Source organism: Cyprinodon tularosa, unplaced genomic scaffold, assembly GCF_016077235.1.
Source record: "Cyprinodon tularosa strain WSP-4 unplaced genomic scaffold, ASM1607723v1 ctg293, whole genome shotgun sequence".
Classification (NCBI taxonomy): Eukaryota; Metazoa; Chordata; class Actinopteri; order Cyprinodontiformes; family Cyprinodontidae; genus Cyprinodon; species Cyprinodon tularosa.
The window spans coordinates 270,796-295,893 of record NW_024039000.1 but is presented as its reverse complement, the minus strand read 5'-3'; the positions used below and the strand labels follow the sequence as shown (position 1 = coordinate 295,893).

At 38.1% G+C, this 25,098-nt stretch overlaps 1 protein-coding gene across 6 annotated transcripts in view; it reads right to left on the bottom strand.

Moving 5' to 3' along the window:
* Nucleotides 1-17,246: 17,246 nt before the first annotated feature.
* esrrga (estrogen-related receptor gamma a) overlaps nucleotides 17,247-25,098 on the bottom strand; it is a 72,182-nt gene continuing 64,330 nt past the window's right edge. For 4 of the 6 annotated variants that reach the window (XM_038291083.1, XM_038291080.1, XM_038291082.1 and 1 more), the window contains exon 9: nucleotides 22,608-22,852. In XM_038291083.1, coding sequence (XP_038147011.1) covers nucleotides 22,608-22,852 — 245 coding nt within the window. Of the gene's footprint in view, nucleotides 22,853-25,098 lie in introns of all 6 variants that reach the window. The other 2 variants (XM_038291086.1, XM_038291085.1) reach the window with 1 other exon arrangement.

Here is a 25,098-nt window from a genome sequence, read left to right as displayed (position 1 = left end):
TTTAAGTATTTAAAGAAAGTGATGGGCTTTGGAATATACATAGACAACTCTCCAGAACTGAAACCAGAACTAGGTGGATTGTCATTTTTGTTGGTTTCTGCCAAAAAACTTCCTGGACCATCTTGGAGAGAGCACTCGGTCAAATGACACCTGCATGAGCAGCTCCCTATCCCACATAAAACTTAAAGGAATAGTACACCCAAAACATGATTAGCCTTCATTTTCTACTCACCCCCATGCTGAACAAAACTCTGGAGTACTTTTTTGATATCTCAAATGCATCTGGAGATCTGGGAGGCTTCTTGCTGTCTGCTGACATTCAAATAATGGAGGTCTATGGCGCCCGAGACAGAAAGGTCCATAAAAGTCCACAAAAACGTGTCAATATTCCTCCATACTGCTCGTCCAATGTATTCCAAGTGTCCTGAGTGGGTAGCGTCCACAATTTACTCGAAACGAAGTCATTTAGAATGTTTTTAGAGCATAAACAGTAGTGTATAAGATTTCCTAATAGCGCCCCCATGCGCGCTCACGATTCTACGGAAGACGGCAGACCAAACCAGCGCATTCAGCTCGGCAAAGAACTCATGCTCTTCCTCAACACTGAAGTCCTCAGACATTTTTCTTTCGTTGTTTCTTTCTTTGCACAGGTAAACAGCACATTTCTTCTTCTACGCTTGCATTATCGGCAGAGCAGATGCTGAATGCGCACTTTCTTCCGGCTTGGTCTGCCGGCTTCTGTAGAATCGTGAGCGCGCATGGGGGCGCTATTAGGAAATCCTATACACTACTGTTTATGCTCTAAAAACATTCTAAATGACTTCGTTTCGAGTAAATTCTGGATGCTACCCACTCAGGACACTTGGAATACATTGGACGAGCAGTATGGAGGAATATTGACACGTTTTTGTGGACTTTTATGGACCTTTCTGCCTCGGGCGCCATAGACCTCCATTATTTGAATGTCAGCAGACAGCAAGAAGCCTCCCAGATCTCCAGATGCATTTGAGATATCAAAAAAGTACTCCAGAGTTTTGTTCAGCATGGGGGTGAGTAGAAAATGAAGGCTAATCATGTTTTGGGTGTACTATTCCTTTAAGGAAAACATGAGACCATCTTCACACAGAAGCCATACCTGATCACAACTTAGACAAAGGTAACCCATGCTGAGGATGAGGTTAATCAGCCTTGCTGACTAATGTCTCTATGTCTTGTACCTGCAGTCCAATTGGACATGTAAACCTCTGGCATGTATGTGCCCACATGAAGTGTGCATGTGTTGACAATAATAATGGTGAGATGAGTGCTAGAATGACCAGAGAGATCCTTTATCTCATAATCACATTTGGGTGATGGGTCAACAGCAGCTACACGACGAGCTGTGTCCAGCTGTACAAGTTCAGTCTTTACCCTAAAAACAGATCGGTCAATATAATAAAAAATTTGGTTGATTTTACACATCTGTTTGGCAGTAATGTGTCCAACTAATCTTCTGGTTAAAGAAACCAATCTAATTTGTTCATGTTTTTAACAAATCTATACTACCGTAGTTAAAGGTAAAACCACATTGGTCACTTCGGCCAAAATAGTGATTAATTAATGCAACGATATTGAAATCCAGGACCTGGGCTTGAACCATCAACCCTTTGGTTGTAGAGCAAAAGCCTAGATCCAGTGGCCCACTTATCCTTTTCAAAACTTACTAATACTAATTACTAATATTACAACCAAGGTTAGATGTACAACTTATTGTATCTGTTCTCTAGGTCCATAACCATTATATACTACATTTGACTACAGTCAAACAGTCAGAATAGTAAAACATGAGTTACAATTTTTATTGGTTGCTTGGTAAACAATTCAGTTGGCTGATCCCAGACCAATGGCTTAGTTGGTTTCTGAGCAAAATGTTAGTTAATATAGCCAAAATGGGTTTAACCAACTAGATTGGTTGTTATTTCCAACCAAATCATTCTTGCTCGCCACCTCTTCAACCTTTTTAACAACTACTCCAGTGTTATGGAAGGAATGCTTTGAATGAACTTCTGCCTTCATTTACACCAAACTTCTATGCTTGTATATCAGCTCACAACTAACTTTGTGCTATGTAAGTATTGAATAACTTAGTTGCAGAAATACCCTGAAAATGTCCGTGAAACGTCCCCATAGAGTATCAATGTCGCTGCAAATAATTAAAACTAATCTAAAGTATTTTCTTTTTATTTTCAGGGCTTCCCCTACCAACTAAAGGTCATGATTTTCTCCTCTCAACTTCGGGAATGATAACCAAAAATATAATTAAAATCAAATAAAAAAATTGTTGTATGTAAAACAGTATCAGAATTTTTACCCAGCTAGGGAGGGCCTAGTAATATTTCTTTTCTTGGTGCCTCAAAATCTTGGCAGTGCCCCTGGGCACATGACATAGGCCTTAAATATTATTAGGCCAACATTAATGAACAAAACTTATGACAATCAGTAAAGGATTCATGCTCATTATTTAATGTGAATCTCATTTGTCAGATTATGTCCATTTTATTAACTGTAATGTTTTCGTAAATACCGAAAAATTTAAATAAAATAGTTTTTTTCAGGTTATGTATTGAACCATTTTTTTTTTTTTTTTTTGGAAAACTGCTGGAAAACCAAGTGATTTTTTTTTAACTTTCCTTTTTAAATTAATATTCTAACTGTGATTCTGTGTTTTTTATAGAAAATTTGAAGAAAATTCTCCATTAAGCTGGGCATACAGTGTACAATTTTTTTCAGTCGTTACATGCAGCTACAGCTCACACTGTTTGAGGAAACCCTGCGGTTTTGTCGTACAGTATGAGTTCACAGCTCGCAATGTATGTTCTCACACGGTGTGGCACGACGCTCTGATGCGATCTACCTGCTCACCCTGTACATCTGAAAACCATGTCGGACTCCGCAGTGAAATGGTGATATTCAGACTTGTCTAACCGGAAGCCAAACGAGTAGAAGAGGATGAAGCTCACTAGAGTGAAACGTGCTGCCTTGGCAACTTGTGCAATTTTGTGCTTAAAGCCCTAAAAAGAATAGACGACGACGCATTTGGACAAAGATATGGCTGAACAAACGTGGCTACTACGCTCTGTCAATTTTACAGAAAGAACTCATTTTCATTCACACCCCCTACATGCTTCTGTGTTTTTGTCTGAGAGGAAGAAAAAAGAATACTTGGTTGGGCATGCCCACTGAGCGATTTGCCCACGACCACCTTATGACGGCCAACTGAATTTCAAACATGTTTGACTTTCTCCCGACCTTAAGATTCCTGATCAGGAGGTGGTCGTGAGAGGCTGAATGTCCCTGGTTACCCCCTGTACACTTCACGACGCACGTGTCGACCCGATTGAAAGATTCTTGTACGACTGGAGAATCGGCCTGAACAGGCCAAAAAAAATCATACGGTGTATGCCCGGTTTTATTGAAAAAGGGTGAGAGGAGATATGAAATAAATGTAGAGAGTCATTACTTTCAGAAATCAAAATAATGACCTTCATAGACTGCCAAGTTTTTTTCTTATGTAATTTCAAAAATCTTTAAATGAACAGGCTAGGTCCTTTTCCTTGTCTCTACCTGCATCTTCTCCACATAGTGATCATAATTGGCATGTGTGCACTGCTGTTGCAAACTGTGGCTCTCTTTGGGATGCGAAATATACTAACAGACAAGTAATGAGTGCAATGATTTGCTCTTATAGAAAATTACACTGCAACACGTAAATATCAAGTAAACATATTTATCCTCTTCTCTCAAGTGTAACTTTGCACTAAAACGGTATCAGTGGAAGCAACAACACATTAACGTTCACAACCCTGCTTGTTAATGTTTGGGGAATTGCAGGGACTGGGAGCCGCTACACAGCTAGAGTGACAAAAAAACACGTGCAATGAAGCTTGCAGAGTCAGATGCAAGGAGTGTATTCCTGTCTTAATTTGGTCAGGTATATTTGAAGTTTCACTCATCTGACCAAACTCATACCCTTAAAGGAGCACTGTTAAACAAATCTAGCCACTAGGTGCAGCAAATTCCAGGTTAAGCGCCCCTGAAGACCACTGGCAACAATGCATGCTACATGCAAAGACAAGGTCCCATTTACCACTCCAGATTAAGTCCCTCATTACAATATTTTTTTTAATTGGTCAACTGCAGCTCAGACTTGTAAGAGAAGCTTTAAGTCACATGCTCTGTTTAAGTAAAAAAAAGAAGTCATATAACTAAGCTAATACTTCTTTTGAAGTACATAAAAAAATTATGCAACCATTTTTGCATGCACTTAATCATATTTGATCACATTAATACCACTTTTTTTTTCATGATAGAAGAGTGGGACATAAAATGAATGAGTTAAAGTAACTAAATATGATTAAGTATATGCCAAAAATGTTTGCATTTTTTTTCCCTTTTATAAATCCAGAAACCCTTAGTGAATTTAAGATCAGCATGTAGAGTGGGCTGAGTGAAAAAAGGGTCTGCAATACAGTTATACAACAAATGTGTTACTAAAATTCCAAAGAGCTTTGACTTTGTATAAAAAAGCAAAAGATTAAGTTTGGTTAAGGTTTATTCTGCCATTGTCATGTCTTCTGTGGTATCAAATGTCAAAGAAATACAACGAAATGAGGCAACATTCAATCTTTTCAATAGTTTGGCCATATACTCAAACAACTTCAAGGTCATAAAATACTAAGCACAATAAATTCTGGTTTAATTTATGTTCATATATATATATATATATATATATATATATATATATATATATATATATATATATATATATATATATATATATATATATATATATATATATATATATATATATATATATATAATCTACACATATGCAGTTTTCAAATGGTTTAGGCTCTACCTATGCGTTTGGGTCAGGAAAGTGCAGAAGCTGTCTTTAAATACTCTCATACATCAGATCTAGGACAAACTCAACATGCATGGTTGGCAAATGTGCCATTTTGAGTTAACACATAGTTAGTTCTGCTGAAGTCAGTTTTTTATTTTTGGTGCATGTCTTCATGTTTTTTTTTCCTTCAACACGTCTATGTCACACTACTGTCTACAAAATTTCTGTGTGAGGCATTTGTGTTCTATAATTATTCAACTATCCCACATATCCCTTTCTCCACTTCTTTCTTTTAGGTACTCCATTTCAGAAATGCTGTTACTGGCATTTAATAGTGGATCTCTGAATATCCTCTTCTTTATTGTCCTTGTTTCATGCAGCATTTTGTAAAAATACATAAATATCTTTTAATCCACATTCATAATCTATCGTTCTCAGCTCCAAACAAAATGTACCAGAATCCAGATATAAAAAAAAACAATTTGGCTTTTCCTTAACCTTCCAGACTTTACACCCTGAAGACATACTGTCCATATTGTGAGTATGTGCATGCACAGAGATGTGTGTGCGGGTACGTTTCATGCCCCCTATTGGGGTTGAGGCCAGTGACACCCCCAGGGCTGTGCTGTTCAATCCCCTTCATGCTGCTTTTCTATAGGATTGAATTAACCTCCTGCCTCTTTTCACAATGCACATACACATATCATCATCTAGCAGAAAATTCTAAAACACATACATATACTTTGTCTATGCCAATCACCTTTCCCCTGTAAAGGCTGTATTAGTAGCTCCGGGCACCTAAATTCTCCCATGGGCCTATTAAATAGATACAACAATCTTGATTTATACTACACTAAAGCAAAGACTGAGAAGCATATCAGTAGATGCACAGTGACCATAGGCAAAAAAAATGACGGTTAAATGAAAAATACTGCACAGATTCTGACTAAAACTGGGCAGAACCAAAAGAAAAATATAAACTATGAAATTTAAAGTAAAGTGCAAATGTAAACCTTTTTTTCATATATCAATTGACAAATCACTGTAAGTCATCCAAATTGGGTTTAAATAACAATATCAATGTAACTAAGAAGTTTTAAATTTGGTCAAATATTCAAGCCGAAGCAGCGAAACACTGCGGAGGCCTGTTGTAAATCGAAGTTTTGTTATTGTTCTCTGAAAAGAAATATATATTTGAAGACCTTAAAATATACAAAAACTCACAAAACTTTGCCCAGAGTTGTTCCCTGTGTAAAATTTTTATATTTTAAAGGAATTCAAAGGTTGTGTGGCCACACAGCTGTACAGCAATCCCTAAAATGAGCTAGACCAGCCTAATAAAACGTCTCTTGACGTTGTAACCTAAAACCAACTTAAGCAGAGATAGCAGTATTCATGTCCTATGGGTGCCTTATCATACTGGTGGGCTGTCAAGGAAGCAAAAGCCAATATTTAGTGAAAGCAGCTTAATCATCATCAAAGTCTGTCTTCTTGCCATAAAGCATCGTGGTGTTAAAATTTAAAATAGCAGGATCTAGTTTTTACTATACAGTAGTTGCTGTATGTCATCTCAACAATAAACTCAAACAGATGCTCATTCGCTGATGTAATTTTAGCTCCACCTCCTGAAAACAAAGTGTAATATTTTTTTGCTGGAGGTTGCTCTGTTTGTCCCTTACTCATACCATTTACAGTCAGTGTCTGATGGGACAAATATGTAATATAAAAAATGACATGCAAAAAACACATTTTTGCACCTGTCAAGTTTTGTTTTAATGCACATTGCACATTTTCTGTTAGTCCAATAAACCTCAATTCAATACTGAAATATTACTGTGTCCTTAAGTTATTAGATTATATCAAACTGAAATAGCTGTTGCAAACACTCAAATAATTAGAAATAAAAATAACTTTTCCTTTGACTGTATATCTGACCTAAATCATCTCTTATTTATTTGAAGTGGTTTAGCTAAAAACCTTCTGATTTATTGTTACTTTGAAAGTTTATTATACAGAGTTTTTGTATTAAGAATTCAGATCCTTTCATTTGACTGTTGTTTTATTCTATCAATTCTACCTATTACTTCCTTTTTCAGGAAGCCTTCTAACATTTTAATGCCTCTGGATTCCATTTCCTCTAGTTTCTGAATCTTTTGGCTTTTTATTTCTTCTTATCTGATGATAATTAGATTATTTTAAGTGTCATCCCTGTTTTTCCAGCCTCAGAGATGAAAAATGCTGATGTTCTAGGGAGCTCATACTCCAAATATGCCTCTTTAAAACTTTTGATAAAATCTTCATCTTCAAGCAAAGATGCATTGTGCCCCAAGTTTGTATTTTATTTTAAATATTTTCTTTCATAATTTTTTACATTTAAAGAGATAAGAGTTTGATCAATGACGGCTGTTATGTGAATCCCAGAGTCTGAGATGTTAGTTAACCAACTGCTGACTAGGAATTAATCTAAGTGAGATTAAGAATGACGTGAGAAATAATGTATATTCCCGCTTGTTAGGGTGCATCACAAACTCCCTAATCGCTCATGTACTGTTTAACTGGATTCACTGCCAACTACAAATTATTTTATTTTGTTATATCTATTTCTGCATTTTGGCCGAAATTAAAATTGCCCAAATTAATAAGTGAAGTATGCAAATGATCCAAGATAGTGGAAAAAAACTATTGAAGAATGCGGGAGTCCTCCAGGTTTGAGCCATAAACAATAACAATAAAAATATTTTGGTTATGAATTGATATTTTCACCTGCACATGTGTCTAATACTTTGAAATGTATATTTTGGGAATTGAAATAGCTACTCCTCTTTGCTTAGAGTTATAGCAGGCAGTGCTAATAATCATACTAAGTATTAAAAGTAGAAATTATAGTACATATCTGTGAAGAATTTAGGTCATGGTCAAGCTTGAAAGATTCGGTTCAGGCAACTGGACGTAAAGTGTTTTCTAGAAGACGTTTCACCTCTCATCCAATAGGCTTCTTCAGTTCTAACTTGTGGTGAGAAGCACTATGATTAATATATTGCAGGTGTTACTGTTACGGCCCCCTGTATGTCTAGGGAAGTGGGGGCATAAACATATAGGCAGAAACCGGTAAGTTCTTATAAAATTATTATTTATTTGATAACAAGAGGTGCAAGCAATAAACAAACAAAAGGAGGGTGGTTGAGGGTGCTGTGAAAATAACAAACAAAGTTAAATAAAAGAGATCCTCAAAATGAGGATTGTACCTAACTAAGATTTAAACCAAAAGGGGATTCTTACTAAAAAACACAGAGAGCACAGCACTGACTACACCTAATGTAACTAACAAAGAAAAAACTCAGTGATGCAATCAGTCCAGACTCTGGCCCTACCTCCAGGTGGTGACGAGCCATTGGTTGAAGGTGGAACTGAGGGAACCAATGGATGGAATTGAAGTCAGATCCCCAGAAACCAGGAAGTAGGTGGGTCTTTTCACAGGGCCATGCAGCCTACTAGTTGAGGTGAGAGAGAGGGAAAATAAAGGGAAAACACAAATATGACGGTGACAGCCGTAACAGTTACAAAGAATTAGGGGGAACAAAAGGTGCCTCTGATTCCTCCCACTGCATTGGCCATGGAGTTCACCTGGAGGGTTACTGATCATTAGCGGGATCTCATTGCCTGGTAACTCCCTCATCAAAGTGGTTTCGGTCACATGCCTTATTGAAGTGGGAGTCAGGTGAGGGCAGTTGAGAGGTGAATGTTCTCGGTATTGTTCCAAAAAGTGCTTTGAAAGTTGGTAAAAGGTTATGTCTAAGATGACCTCTCTTGAGAGCATATGGTTTTTTTCAGGTTAACAAAGATGGCTTCCTTAAAGGGAAATGCCGTTTTTTTACATTTGGCCCTTGATTTTACGTTATTACATCATATTTTACTCACCCATATGAGTTCGGTGTCATTTGGAGCCGTTCTAAAGATATTCGGTTCGTTTATATCCAAGTAACGTCTTCCTATGGGCAACAAGTTGAAGGCACAAACTAAACTCTTCATAATTTATTCTTTATGGTACGCCAGCATTCATAACATGGAGGCGAATCACTGTCCCGCAGACATCCACAGTTATATTTTTGTTATTTATAGTTTTTAAACACAAAGCGAAGTGTGTATGACGTCATCCGCGCGCCAGACTGGAGTTGTGACAGGCAGCCCGGGCCACAGATGGCTACCCCTTCTATTCATTCCGCTAGCTAATCTGAATCGTTCAATTCCATTTCAAGAGCGAGATCATCTGTGGTAGTAGCGCTAGACATCTTCCAGACATGTGAGTAAAACTAGCAGCAGTTTAGCGGACAGGATGAATGAATGGTAGCCGGTGCTCACGGGTGACGTCGTACATACTCCGATTCAGGAGAGTGTATGTCGACTTGGATGGTGATAAAAACAGGTGGGGGTGGGGCTTTAAGTTCAGATTAAACTGCCATTCTAACTCATGGTTTAAAATATGTGCAGTTTCAGGGATAGTTTGTTCAATCTCTCAGTGTAAGCACTATAAAGTGGCTAAACTTGAAGTCCTCAAACTCTGGAAAAACACTGTCACCGTGACACCAAAAGTGAAAAATTATCATCTGTTTTTTAACAGAAAGAGATCGTAAACTGAATCTGTCTCAATCTAAGCTGCCATTAAAACACAGATCCACTATTATCTTATATTATCTTAGGCTTCATTTAGAGACATTCCATCTACTTCTAAGTTCCTCTGTCCTTTATTGTTATTCCATCTCTTTTTCTCTGCTATTTGTTTTTAGTCCTTCAAGTAACTGTACTTATTAAAATTTGTTGTTCCCTATTTTTGTGATTCATCCGCAATCAGTGATCTCTTAACCCTTGCTTGACGTTTCTTATTTCACTAAAATCCTGTGTTCTTGTATCATGCAATTTTTCATTTTCTCCCCCATCCCTCTATTACACAAGGTGTAAAGTGGTTTTTGCTGCCTGCATGCATTTGTGCTGCATGTGCAAGCTATATATGAGGGTCAGCTGTCTATTTGAACTTTTTAATGTCTTAACTCTATACGATGGGTCATTTATTCTCATTCTCCCATTTCTCTCTGTCTTTTCTCTTCTTCCTTCTCTTCTTTCTTTCTGTATATATTATTCTCTATCTCTCTCTTAGGACGGTAAATGTTTTAACTCCCCATTCTATGGTCCATTTATTAGGTTAGTGTACTTTAATAAATAGTCTGACGTGTCACTGGCGAGTGAATTAGTAGCACTTTAAATCCCCCAATAGTGGCTATTGGATAGATGGTGGGTTCAATATGCAATGGACACTTTCTCAAACACCAGACTAAAGCTGATATGTACATCAATAGAACGTTAGCACATTCAAGAAGACTGCCTTCAAGAATTTTTTTTGAATGCCATTATGTTAATTCTGCTTCATATGCTAAATTTATGTTTTTGCCTAGTTTATGTCTTATTTGCACATCAGTATATTTGTGCTTTGTGATGTTATTCTTTTCCACAGTGAACCTAGTGTGTACCAGTGGAGCTAGATGCTATGAAAGGCTTGTGAAACCCAAGGGAAGTCCACCAGTGATGTAGGGGAATGTGTGGAGAAAGGGAACACATGAAAACACAAACACACACACATACATGTTGTGTCACACCAAGAAGAGACCATTTCCTTGCTGATTGTTGGTCTCCGCAAATTGTAAGTCCCGAAATTGTACCATATTTCTGGGAAATTGGCCCCTCCAGGTAACAAAAGCGGGATCACACGCTCAAGGACCTCTACACACACATGCAGCTTTTTTCATGACATGTGGGGACATTTCATTGACTTGCTTTTTTATATGGCCTAACCCTGACCCTTACCCTAACCCTAACTATTACCAACATATACCTAACCCTGCCCTAAACTCAATTCACACCTTAGTTTGAAACCTAAGCCCAACTCAAAGAACAGAGCGTTACCATATGGGGACCAATTGAATATCCCCATATGTTCCTGTAAGTCCCCACATGTAGAATATTTTACAAAATACTTTTCCCCTCAAAATTGGAACCTGTTAGGAATCCAGTTTGTGTGGTCTGTTTTGTGTCTTTCCTTTTTCCACCACCAGGAGGTGCCCTGTCTTCTCTGTCCCTCCCTGCACACCTGCGGCTCATTGGATCATTATCTGGAGGAGTATTTGAGCAGTGGGCTGTCACTACCTCGACACCAGAGTGTTTGTCAGGTTTGGGTCCTCTAGCCAAACTGAGTTTAGCTAAGTCTAACCTAGCTTTGTTTCTCTGAGTCTGATGACTTTTTGTCTTTGCTCCCAGGGAGGAAGCTTTACTGTGTTACTGGATTCCTGGACCTTCTCCCCCCTGGAAGGAAAAAAACGAGTTACACTGAGCAGGGGAAAACCTCCACATGATCCGTTCAAGTATCCATCGGAAATCCGAGTGACAGCCCGCATTACTCATTACTCCTCCGGGTCCAACGCTTGTCTACCTGTCCGCCCTCCAATGTGTGCACTATTCTCTGGATTTACCACACAGACTGGATTCAAGGACTAACAAGCCCCCCACAAACATGAGTCCAATTCTTGCATAATTTAAGTGCTTCCAAGATTTCCACGGTCCCTGAATTGACCACTGAACTTCACTTCTCACCTCCAGTTCCGGGTCACCAGCTCACTAACTTCCAGATCCAACTCCTGTATTACTCCCTCAGTAAACCTGTTAAACTTTTTCCATGCTCTCTGAGTGGTTTCTGGGCATGTGGGTCCGATTCGTAAAACCGATCATGATAGCACCATAATGTATTATAAGAAAACCCCCACAAACAAAGACAAAAAGCTTTTTCTGTTATTAAAATAGATTCCTAAGTATCTGAGCCCTTTCACCCAGTCATCCATTTTCCATCATGGTTATCCCTGCTGGGGTCTCGACAGCCTACCTGCTGTCAATGGGCGAGAGGTTGGGACAGTTCGCCAGTCCAGTCCAGGGCAACACACAGACACACAGGACAAACAACCATTCATGCACACACTCACACGTGAGGAGAATTTAGAGAAGCCGATTAACCTAACAGTCATGTTTTTGGACTGTGGGAAGAAGCCGGAGTACCCAGAGAGAACCCACGCATGCACAGGGAGAACATGCAAACTCTATGCAGAAAGATTCCCCAGGCTGGGAATCGAACCCGGAACCTTCTTGCCACAAGACAGCAGTGCTACCCACTGTGGCACTGTGGAGCCTGTTAGCCTGTTCAAACGAAAATGTCCTGTATCACCACAGAAAAACTACCACACAGTAGAGTCCTGCAAGGGGTCGGGTACCCGCGGGTCCCCGACGGGTCACCCGCTAAAATGCTCTTTTGCGGGTGAAAAATACATACATAAAAATGAACGGGTCGGGGGGTCGGGCGGATATTTTTTTAGTGCGGGCGGGTAGTTGGTGATTTTTTTTTTATGCGTGTGTGTTGTTATGGACATCAGAAATGTTATATTAATCAGGCACTGGGGTCACCCTTGTTGTAGCTTAAAGCCCTGCCGGCAGTGTGGGCTTCCCTCCAAAAAGGCCACAGTCAGTGGATACACGTCTGCTGCAGTGTTAATGGCGCTGATCTGCAGCGCAGCGTACTATAGCCTATTACTTGATGTGTTAACGGGTCGGGTTGCGAGTTAAATATCAACGGGTCAGGTCGGGTTCGGATTTGAATTGAAGATATCCGCGGGTGACGGGTCGGGTTCGGTAGTCATCCTAACAGGTTCGGGCGGGTGCGGGTTGGTAAAACTCGACCCGTGCAGGACTCTACCACACAGTGGCAATTAGCAAGCCACATGCACATTTACATGAAAAAAGGAAAATATACCAATCACTCACACTAGATTAAGAGGTAAAAAATCTAATCTGGACTGATTTTTTGAATAACCCTGTTTTTTAGGTAATGCTAGAGCGCTCTTTCTATATAGGATTTGCTGCAGTCTGTTTTCAAGTGTGTTATGTGAGGTGACACAACCATCTGAGCAGAATGCCTGTGTGCCTAATTTAAAGATGTTGTTAGACTCTTAATAAAGGAGTAAAAATAAATATGGTAGGTAGAGATTAATGTAAAAATGGAGACATGAGAGGAGCAAGAAAAATACAGGAATGATGGTCAAAGAAGCAGAGATGCAAAGAAAAATCCAGATGAAGCCAGAGGGTGGGGTGAAAAAGAAATAAGCATTCAAGTGGGCAATAGTGATGTGGCATGTGGAACTCAATCTAACACTTGTTCCACAAGGTTAACAATAAGAGCCCTCTAGCAGCTAAAATGCCCAAGTAGCTTTTATTATATCATAATAATCAATCAAAAATAAAAAAAAATGTACTCCAAAAGGCAACCAAGTAAAATAAAACATCTGTGTAGAGGGGCTGAGTGTGCAAGCAGCAACTTAACTTAAAGAGTAATAGGTAATTGTGCAAGAAGGCTATAAAAATGATTCGCTTCACTTATACCTTCTTATGTCATCTGGTTGAAAAATATTTGCCTGCAGGTCAGGGCTCCCCCCGTTAGGGAAAAAGCTTCTTAAAACCCTTGATGATTATATGCTACATTAAATATCTGCCCTCTGCATTCCATTTACCGTTGCTGGGTATTGAGAAAGAAAGGACAGGGTATGAGGGCAAGGAAGCCATTTAACAATATAGTCTCAAATAAGAGAATAAGATTAAGAAAAATATTATGTTATTGTTGGCAATGTCAGTTTACCTGGTTTGTTAGTTCTCCATCAGGGGGCCTAATGGATCATGGTGGTTTGAAAGGTTCCAGGTCTGCTGATGCACACCCGCAATCAATCCTGCATCATCAATGGAGTTAAAAAGGAGCATGCTGCCAGTCCTTCAGTTCCTATAATGGTAACTCCAAGCCCAGTGCGACCCCTATTCTTTTATAATCTCCTTTAAAGAAACCCTTGACTCACCTTATTTTTTCACTCCTTTCAGGTTGTCTTCATATCATATTCTGTATCCCTTGCCACTTTGCTTCTTTGCTTCTTGGCTGTCTCCACGTCTTGCAAAACTCTGGTATTTGCATCTCCAACTTTCTCCACCACAACTTCCTTAATTTTGTCTACTCTCCAGCACACTCTGCGGATACAATTCGCAGGTCTTAGCACAATTCCAGAGGCTCAGGTCTACACCTGGAATGTCAACTTTGCATCAACCTCAGATCCCACGGACTAGTGGCAGAGCCACTGGGTGGCCAGGCAGAAACCAATGTGGACTGAGATGGGATTGCAAACTAATGGGAGCCAAAAACCGGTTCAGGGTCAATCTATATTTATCACACTGTACCAATAGAGAAATAAACACAAAATCTATCTTTTTCAAATAAATCGCTGAAGAGAGAGTAGAATCTTATGAAACTGCTAAATGGATACATGCACATAATGACACATCTATGCTGGCTTCTCTAAATATTCATTGTTCTTTATCTCTAGCATAATTTTGGATCAAAACACAAATATATGAAATGTTAATTTAGTTCAGACCTTCCATGTAAAATCATCACTGCTGCTCTGTCTAGTAGCAGAGATATGTTTTAGAGATAAACAGATTTTTTCTGAAGGAGTTGAATTATGTCCAAACAAGAACATCTCATCCGCTAGGAGTGGCCACCCCTTCACCCTGCCCCTGCCACTTATTCTTTCCTGGCAGACCTCCATCCACTACTCAGTAATCACTCATTTGCAAACTTGTCACTTAATCCAGTTTCATGAACTCATCTCTCCACCTTCGGTGTTTTGGGATCCTGTCCGTCGGGTTCTTTTCTCTCCCAGGATCAGAGATCTACCCTTGCAATAACATTTTTATTGTTAAATAAACCTTAAAACCTTCAACTGAGTTCTGAGTGTTCATGCATTTGGTTTAGATGCTTACCATAAACCATGACAGTTATGAACCCAAATAAAAATCATAATGTTTTTAAACATATGTAGGTAAGTTTTCATATTCATTATCTTCCACTTACCTTGGACTGGGTCCAGGGGCCAGTCTCAGCAGAGATGTCCAGACTTTCCTTTACCCACTTCCTCTCGCTCCTCTAGGAAAGTCTGAGGCATTCCAGGACCAGTAGAGAGACATAGTCCCACCAGTGTGCCTTTGGCCATCCCCTCAACCTTATCCCAGTGGGTAGCCAAGCTCCTCATCCTATCTCTAAGGGAGTTATAGCCACCCTGCAGGGAAAGTTTATTTCAGCTGCTTTTACTTGGGATCTTTCTATGGCCCAGATTCCATGGCCATAGATGTGTATAAGAATGTATACAGACTGAAAATTTGAGAGCCTTGTCTTTCTCTCAGCTCTGTCTTCACCACAACAAACCAGTGCAACGTCCACATCACCACTGGAGCTGCACCGAGCCATCTGTTGACCTCCCCCATGGACTCAGAAGAGCTGATCTTTCCCTCAGCTGCTTTATACTTGGCTACAAACTGGCCCAGCGGTTTTCAAGTCTCGGCAGGAAATGGCCAGCAGAATCAGGTCCTCCCCCAAAATTTAAGAAATCTGCTGTTCCCCAAACCAGACTACAACCATGCCAGAATACAATATGCACCAGAAACGGGTCAGACCTAATCCTGTTCAATTTGTACAGATGCCAGATGGCCCCTCGTGAAGTGCCACTGATTCCATATTCCCTGGAGTGCCCTTCAAAAGGCACCATGAGGGACACTGTTGAACTACTTTTTTAAGTCCTCAAAGCACATGTGGACCCACTAGGAAAACTCCCATTAACCCTCAAGCACCCTTCACAGTGTAGAACTGGTCTAATATTCCATGGACGGGATGGAAACTACAATGCTCCTTCTGAAGCCAATGTTTAACAATTAACCAGAGACTCTACACTCTGGCTGGAGTTGGAACACAAACCCTCCTTTATGTGAAGGGGTAAAACCACTCCGGTCTGCCAGTCCAGGGGCACTGGCATACAATGTTTAAACCACAACAGCCTGACAACATTCAGACACCATATGTACTCAGAGCAGATCTAATCCACTCTCGAAGCCTTGCCACTATGAAGTTTTTAAATAACTTCCGTGACTTTGGCTCTGGATGGTGAACAAGTCTGTCTCTGAGCATTCAGTCCCTGCCTCTACTAGGAAGCCATGACAACCAGTTTGAGGAGATCCTTAAAGTAGTTCTTTAACAGCCTAACAATGTCTTCAGTCATAATCAGCACCTGTTAATTCATACTATATTCACTGTTTGTGAAGCACTCCTTCCACCTCCAGAGGTGCTGGACAGTCACTTTGAAGCCAACTTTCTTCAGGATATCTTTGAACTCATCCCAGGCCAGAGTTTTTGCCTGTGCAACCACCTGGGCAGTGGGTCAGTCGGCATCATAGTTGCCGTTTGCTCCCTCATGGACCCCCAGAAGCCTACCAGGTTTGGTAGGACTCCTTTAGCTTCACAGCAACTATTAGGGGGGTCATATTGACAATAGAGGCATACAACATGGTCCACTCAGACTCCATGACCCCAACCACCCCTGGATTCTGAGAAGAGTGCTCCTAGAGCTGCGAGCTGAATACATGCATATGTACATGACCGAGGGCTCCACCAGACATTCCCAGCAGACCCTCACTACTTTCTCTGGCCTTCCAAATCTGTCCTCTTCAAGCTTATCTAATTCGCCACCACGTGATGAACTGACCCCATTGTTTACTCGAGTGTCCAAGTGTCCATGACATGCAGCTAAATGTCAGTAGATGTGGTTACAAAATCGATTACAGATGTCTTGCCTAGGGTGTTCTGGTGTCAAGTGCAACCCTTATACTTAAACATGATATTCATTGTGGCTAATCCTTGACTTGCATCAAACTACAGTAATAAACTACCACCTTGAGCCTAGGGTCTTCACGATCACTCTCCTTCAGCTATCACTGTCTTTTCTGACATGGGCACTGAAGTCCCCCTGTAGAATGATAGTGTCCCTGAGATGGGTACTAACCAGCACACCAACTTGAAGGCCTGGTACCCTGTGCCACCGCTTGGCTTAAAGCCTGTGACAACAGCTACAGTTCTCTCTCCTACCCAAAGGCACTAGGTGCACTCTGACATGAGATGGCTAAGGTATTATTGGAGTTAGTGATCCAAACTTCCATGAGAAATTGGTTCTGACAGTTTCTTTTTTTTAAGAGTATGCAGACTTTAAACCTGGTTATGTAGAATGCATAGAATGCATAGCGGGTTTGTCACCAATAGGAGCAAAGTACAAGTGAAGTGCGTGAAAGATCTCTATCAAGAGTTTGCCCCAAAACATACTTTTTCTTTACAAAACACATATTTTTTTCTGCTTTGCTCCAGAGGATAAATGGTTTCAGAGAAAAGAAATCTGACACATGAGGCTGATTTTCAAAACTGGAAGCCTGGTTTTAATTGATATTGCTCTACAATAATAATCCTGAAAGGCATAGTTTGGAGTAACACATGTAATGTTTAAACCCATAATAGTTTAAGTTACAGAATCATAGGTCTCTCTTTTTGCAATGAACAATATATACAATGTGAAATAAATACATTTACACAAATGGACATTATTGTTGGAGCACAATCGTATGATACACGTCACAAAAAATATACAGGTTATTGGTCTTCTTTTCCCCCCTTCTATTTATTGATGTGAAACACATCTAAAATCTACAAACATGTTCTCAGTAATAGTAGAAGGTCTTTATCAGGAATTTTTCTCCTCCATTCAAGTGCCTTGCATGCTTGAAAATCAACTATTTTCCCCAAAGTTTCTCTCTCCCTTAAATGTTCTCACTTTTGCTAATTCAGACTGGAAATATGTTGTAGCACAAGTGGCAGTTACATTTCTTGGGATTAAATATATCTAAATGACAAATACTGCAGAGCTATAGATTACAAAATTTTGGTCTTTGTAGATTTTAAGATATCAATAATGAATTGTGATTTGCCAATATGGGTCAATTAGTTTCCCCCTTGCTTAAGGGTAACCCTTCTAAAATATTAAGGTATTGGTGGTTAATTTGTCTAAGCATCCAATTAGAGGAACAAGATGTTTCCCACAGTGCAAACTAGTCAAAATCTTGGTATAACCAGGCCAACAAAAAACCTAGATAGTTCATCTTCCACTGCTCTTTGTGGAAATACCAGTTTTGGTGTTGGTAATTCATGTAGATTACATCTAAATTCAGAAACCTAATAATAAAATACATATCACTGTTTGGCTTTACAATGCAACACAAAAAAATTTGTTACTTTAGAAAAGTTGTCATACATTGTTTTGAGAATAATCCTAACAAGAAAAAAGTGCATAAGGTAAAATATTAAACTCCACAAATTGTGGCTTTCGGTTTGATCAAGTTATCTTAATTTGCCATAATAAGGGTCACCAGTGTAAACCATTTCCAGGTACAAGCACATAGATTCTGTTCAGCCTTTATCACCTATTTAACACCCTTCGGCATGTTGAACAGGTCAGGAGTTCAAAGGGCTGCTTAAGACAATTGACAAATAATAAAAAAAAACAATAGTCAGAAGAGATATCTCCATACTCTGTGTGGAATAATGTACAGTGGACTGCATTTAACACAATTTTCCTGACAAGGGGACAGTGGTCAAGAATATTAAAACTTACAAACAAATCAGGGAAATCAACTTTTGTACCATAGAACTTTAATTACAAGTCTTTTGTCTATGTTTAGCAAATTTCACTGTCTTAAAACAACACATGATATAACAGTGGTAATGGTGTGATTTTAAACATGTGCCTTTGCTGTTTAAATTTGGGCTATACCATGTCTCCACAATGCCATGGATGTCTGGGGAAGTAGTAAGATTTCTTCATTAGGAAAAACAAAATTCTCCAGTTTTTTTTTGTTGGTTTTTGTTACTTTTTTCATCTGAAAGGGCAAAAATAATGACTGAGCTGAGCTTTACATAGGGCAGTTATGTACAGTGTTTGTAAAAAAAAAAAAAGTTTTACCTATTAATTACTCCAATGTCCTTTAATTTCAGCTTAATTTTCCTAAACATATGCAGTATATTCTACAGGAGTGTTACAAAAATTTTTCTTTTTTTTTTTTTTATATTTGTTAATGTGTTTCTTCATTTAGATACATGATATTAAATTATTCGTAGTTTGGTAGAGATGAATGCTGTAATTTGATCCTGGTAACCTAGTTAAAAAGCCTTATGTCATGTTTGTTTCATTATGAGAAACTCCAGTGCCCAGACCCCAAAGGATTGATAGGACAAAAAGACAAACAACATGGCCTCTACTCTGCGCTGTTGTCTAAAGAAGAAGCACACAGCACAAATCACCACAAGATAAATTACACAGCAACGTCTTAAGAAGACTCTCAACACATGAGGAAAGAAAAATTAGAGACAACTTACAAATTAAAACTAAATAAATAAAAGACAGAGCTCTTTTTCTTGACAGGAAAAACAGCAAACATGAAACACAGAAGCTGAACTACATTTTTTTTCCACAGTTTTTCTTCATTTTTTAACAATAAAATGTGTAATGCTAGAATTATTATCTGCATAATTTACAATATACAGCAAGTTTAAGAAGGTTAAGGAAATCCCCCTTACTAAAAATACTGATCATGGATACAGGACATGTTGTTAGAGGTGAGCTACACAAACTGCTGCACTTCTCAGCTGTGAAATGTTGCCATTTTACAGAAGATTACAGTGTCATCTACAATAAATATTTTGGCATTCTTATTTGGCTTTAGAAATTACATACAGTAAAAGCAAAACAAAATAATCCTAAGGAAATGGCAACTGTCTTCCCATTAAAGCTGTGATTAGTTAACCACGCGATATGCATCTTGTTCCCGATCTGAAATAGGATACCTTCTTTTATGAGTTTATAATAAAACCAAACAGTTTTTGCCCTTGCTACTCAAATACTTTCTTCAAGAGAAACAGTGAATTTAGATAAAAAGAAAATATTATATATAGTAAACAAAATGCTGTCGTAAAAATGTATTCCTCATTTTAAACCATCAAAAGCTACAGTATAGCTTAGTTAGATAAAAAAACATCTTAAATCACTATTCTAAAAGGCCTTAACAGTCCAGGTTATACACAAGTTATGAGGCAGATTTAAAGGATGAGCCACAAGCTAATTAGGTTAGCCAGACAGGAGGCACGTCAATGAATATTAGTAAAAACGCATTTGATAAACTCTCCCGATTCCCTTTTGTCTATAGGCCTATTATTTTTAACCATCTATACCTTTCAGTTTATTTGCATTTATACTGAATTTTAGTATAGTAATACACTTTTCTTTACAAGAATGAAGCTAGCTAGCACAGATTTTAATTCAATCCAAGTAAATCTACTTTCCAACGTAAAAAAGGGTCTCAAGGTTTTTATGTCGTCGTATTTGTGACCTTGTTAAGCAGTTTCACTTAATGTTCAAATTCCACAGGTAAATGTATATAAATATCAATAACCATCACGTAACTATGCCTCAATTTAGATTTTAATTGTTACCAAAACAGGATTTAGCAGCAACTTAAAGGATAAAGTTGAAGTTTTATGCAAAACAACTATTTAAGGGATTAATCCTCCCCACCCCACCCCCATGCTGTTAGTCTATGACAGCGAGTGAATAGGATGTGGACATGAATATGACACAATCCAACTGATGTTTCTTTTTTGCTAGCACCAATACTTCAACAAGCAAACTTTAATTTAATGCACTTTCTTGGCTGATTCCAAATAATTTCTACTAATGTTGAAAATTTAGACTGATGTTTTATTTGTTAGTTTCAAAGAAACTTTGTTGCCTAAATCTCGTGACATCTATCCAAAAAGATTCAAAGAATAGTGCATGCACCAACATTAAACTGGTAGAATCGAAAACCAAATCCAGCATCTTGCCCAGGATATCCTGGTTGATCTAGCTTACAAATAACAGTCTGCATCAAATTTAGGGTTGAGTTTCTCCAAACAGCTAATAAGTTATACAGAGATAAAGAGAAGCAGCAATTTTTTAACATATTCTTTCCCAAAGTTCAGACTGGCACAATAAGTTAATACTGTGGGCTCTTTCCAACTACCCAAATCCTTACATTAAAAACCATTATTGCTTAGTGTTTTAAGAGAAAATGATTTGTTTATAGAGTATTACTTGTGATATTTGTTATATATATGTGAATATGTTGAAAGTGGTTAGGCTCATGGAATGAAAAGACATTGACTTATTCAGTTATAAGAAGACAATTTTAAAATAAACCAAAGCTGGTTTATATGTCATATACATGAAGATAATATTTACAACACCTAAATTTGTATCGTTATTATGATTCTTAAGTGAAATTAATGAAAAGAATTTCAAAGCAACAACAGTTGTCTTAAGGTTAGTTAATTAGGCAAACGTTTCCTTCTGATTTTTGTATTTTGTTCATTGACTGAATCTTATGCTACAATTCCTGAGTGAGTCACAAAAATCTGTCTGCACTGCTGCAAGAAAGTAGATAGGAGTTGTGAACACTTTAGGGTGAGGAGAGTTCTGCTGAGGTGAGACTTTGGAGTGTGGAAGGTAATCTTGGGCCAGACCATTTTTAACTGAGAGAGTGAAACTGGTGCAAGCTTTGTATGTGGAGAGCTCAATTCCTGGCTGTTAATCAGGTAAAAATATCTCAAACAAATGTCCAAACATAAGAGGAGTGAATGACACACTATATAACCAAAGAAAAAGTCAACTGTTCAAAATATATTTTAGGAAGACAGCTTTGATTTGCAAAGTTGATCATAACATTTAAGTGTTTAGAATTAAATGTAGTTTTGCAGAACAACACCTGCCCTTTTTAATATAACTTTCAGATTCTTAACAACACAAACACAGCTGAGATTTTTGGTTGACCAGAATCAATCATCTGCACAAAACAGCAGCAACTTTTCAAGTGTTACTGAAAAAATGGAGCTGATTGTTACAATGGTTGTTTCCATCCAAGGTCCCAGCAACAAGTATACATCAGGACCAGGACTGGAATGCACCTAAAACCAGAACAGTGGGGTAATATGACTGTAAAGCTTGCTGGCATCCTCTGAATGGGTGGTTCCATTCTTTGGCAGGGGAAATTTCCTCTTCTCCTCTTTCAGTTCATCCATCCAAATTAATCTGTACATTTGCACTTACAACAAAATCTCAGTAAGTGTTGATTTTTTCCCACTCAGTTGTCCTTGAAATAAAAAAACAACAAAATTTTAAATGAAAAAGGAGTAGGGAACGAAAAAGTAGGTACAGTCAGAGTTTTCCAGAGCTAATATGGAGTGTTTTATTGTCTGTAATATGTCCTCAATTATTTTGGATTCACATTTCAACTCGATACATAAAAGTTCTGTCACAAAACTGATTTCTGTTGGGAATTGTTTGATAGATCTTAATAAGTGCCTGTTCTGACGAGTCTTTCATTGGTTATGGGGTAGGGTTTGAGTACTTCAGTCCCTGTCTCCATCCAAACAGATTCCATTGAATGCTGTTCAGTCATCAACTAGTGCTTTAGCATTCTGGGATATAGGTTTGATTGATTCTGTAGGGGGGGTGTCAGCCAAAATCTTTAAGAATTTTTCTTTGTGTGTGTTTGTATTTCTGCGTATGCAATATAAGAGTATCTGCATGTAAAAGAACAAGAGGTCATTCAAAGTTGTTGATCAAAGTTTAACTTGAAGCTCACATTGGTCAGACTGATGTCTATTTGTCACTCCATCCAGTTCCAGCACTCAGACCTTTGCTTCCAGCAGCTCCAAGAACAGTTTGTGCATTGGGACCTTCCCATCCTGCTTGATACTGTAGAAATGCTGTACAGCCTTTGTTGAGGTCTGACGGAGTAAGGGGAGAGTCATAAGCAATTTGCCAGCCCGGCGGGGATCCTCCTGGTGCTGGGAGGCCTCATAGTCCTGCAGGGCCTCATGAAGAACATCTTGGAGCTTCGTTACTGCATCTACATCCTCAATATGCATGGAGTCTGAACAGAGAGGACACACAACTTCAGAACATATTTCGAAAGAAAACACATTGTCACTTCATAGGAGAATATGCATGCAATGCTTATGGAAATTAAGAACGTTTTTTTTCTTCTTCTTATACATAGATGGTTCAGTACAAAATTATTTCAATTCAGAAAAAGATGCTGTTCTTAAATCCAAGATAGTGTTTTGAAATTACTTAATTTATTAAAACACTATCTAAAGTACCCTGGGCCCATGTAAGAAGCCAATTACCCCTTTGTTTCACCATTGTTTAGAACAGCTACCATTAAATATTTATGCTAAGAAGCATTGCATTGAGTGTTTTACACGGTGTTGTAGAATTTTGACCATTTGACTTTATTCATTTCCACAGGGATTAATACTTGGACCTGTTCCTTTCTAGTGAAACATTTTCCCTCAGAATTTTCTAGAGAGACAAGAATTATTATTATTTTTTTTTATTACAGCTATTTTTCAACTCCTAGAGTTCTAAATATTGCCAGAAACCATAATTTTGCTACCAACCACCATGTTTGATTATAAAAATTATAAACCATATCTAAATTGAGACACATGGTATTATCATTTCACAGAATATGTAGCAAAAGTTGCGTGGTAAAGTAATGTCTCTTGGTAAATGTGAAATGATGAAATTGTATTCTTTTAATGTTTGATGCTCTATGTCTGGAATCTTTTCCATTGACACGATTTATGAACAATTTATGAGCGATTTATGTTTTTTTATGGTTCAATCATCAAAAGAGAATAGATTTTTGTTTTTTGCTTGATGAATAAAAATTGTTTAAAAAGATATTTAAAATATCGGTTAAAATGTGACGAATGACATACAATTCTAAAAAAACAAGCACAGAATAAACCATCAATTGGTCAAATTTCCCACAAAGTTGATGACCTGTTCAGAGGCAAGATACAAGTCTTTGACTGAGCTATGCTTAACTGGGAGTTTGAGTAAATGTAATATAACTTCCTGGTTTCATTGACTTTTACTAAAGAAAAGGAAAAAAAAAATTTGCAAGTGTGTAAATCGTGTAGTAGCCTTTCTTCAGCCAGCTGAACACCAGTGTGCATCAATAGGTGGGGGCTAGGAAAGTCTTCATATGCACGGTTAATTTGTGGAAGTTGCCACTGGAATCAAATTAAAAGCTTCAAACTGTAAAATGGCAGAAAATTTGATTGTCTTAAAAAACAAATCTGCTCTGTCCGATGTGTCATTAAGTGTGTTTACCAGAAAGAAAAGATCGAAATATTTAATCTGAAATCCTGAGATTTTGGATTTAAAAAAAACTAATACATATGAATACTAAACATGGTTTATCTGTTTTAATGTTTGCAGACATATGGCGAAACTGAAGTAGATATATTTGTCTAATAGATTAGTTAACATTGATACATTTATTCAAAAGGCATATTTTTTGTTGCATAGGAACAAATATTAACAGTGACCCTTTTTTAGCTTTAAAAGTAACATTTGTACTTCTTCTTTTTTACTTGTTGTAGTTTTACTACCACATAAATCCAGACATTTTTCTCAATGTCTCTGAAAGGTGCATCTGTGGGTGTGATGAATGGACAGGTGAAAAGATGAGTGGGAAGACAAAGAGGAGAGATTCTTGAAAAAATTGAGATAATAATATCAAACATAGTTTCAGAGTGTGTGTGTGTGCAATATGTAGCCATATGTAGCTACACACACCTGTAGTCTCTCCTTGACTTGGACTGTTTCTGCCGTGTTTCTGCTTGCAGCAGTAAAGCACGAGAATCTCTCTCAGTAATAATACTCCTTATTGCCCCTCAGAGGCCAGGTCCTAATGTGGGCTGGCCTTCAACTCCCAAACTACGATCGATGTCATCGATCAATGATTACATGCATGTTAAATAATAATCACAAGGCAGCTATCAATGACCACCTAGACTGCGCTTTTACCACATGCACCTTCCTTCACATATTACAATGTTTTTCATGTCCATTGGTGCACATACAATAATATAAAGAAAAAAAAAACATTCTAATCTAATTAAAGATTGTTATTCATCAAATTCAAACACCCTCAAAGCTGTCACTTATTCCTAGAGGAGAATAAACTAAAGGAAACTGGTTACATACATTAAAAACCAGGAGACACAAACAAAAATGATAAAGCTGAGACAGACAAAATGAGTCAACATTTACACAAAGATTTACTCATCAACACACACAAACACAATCAGATACCCAATGCTG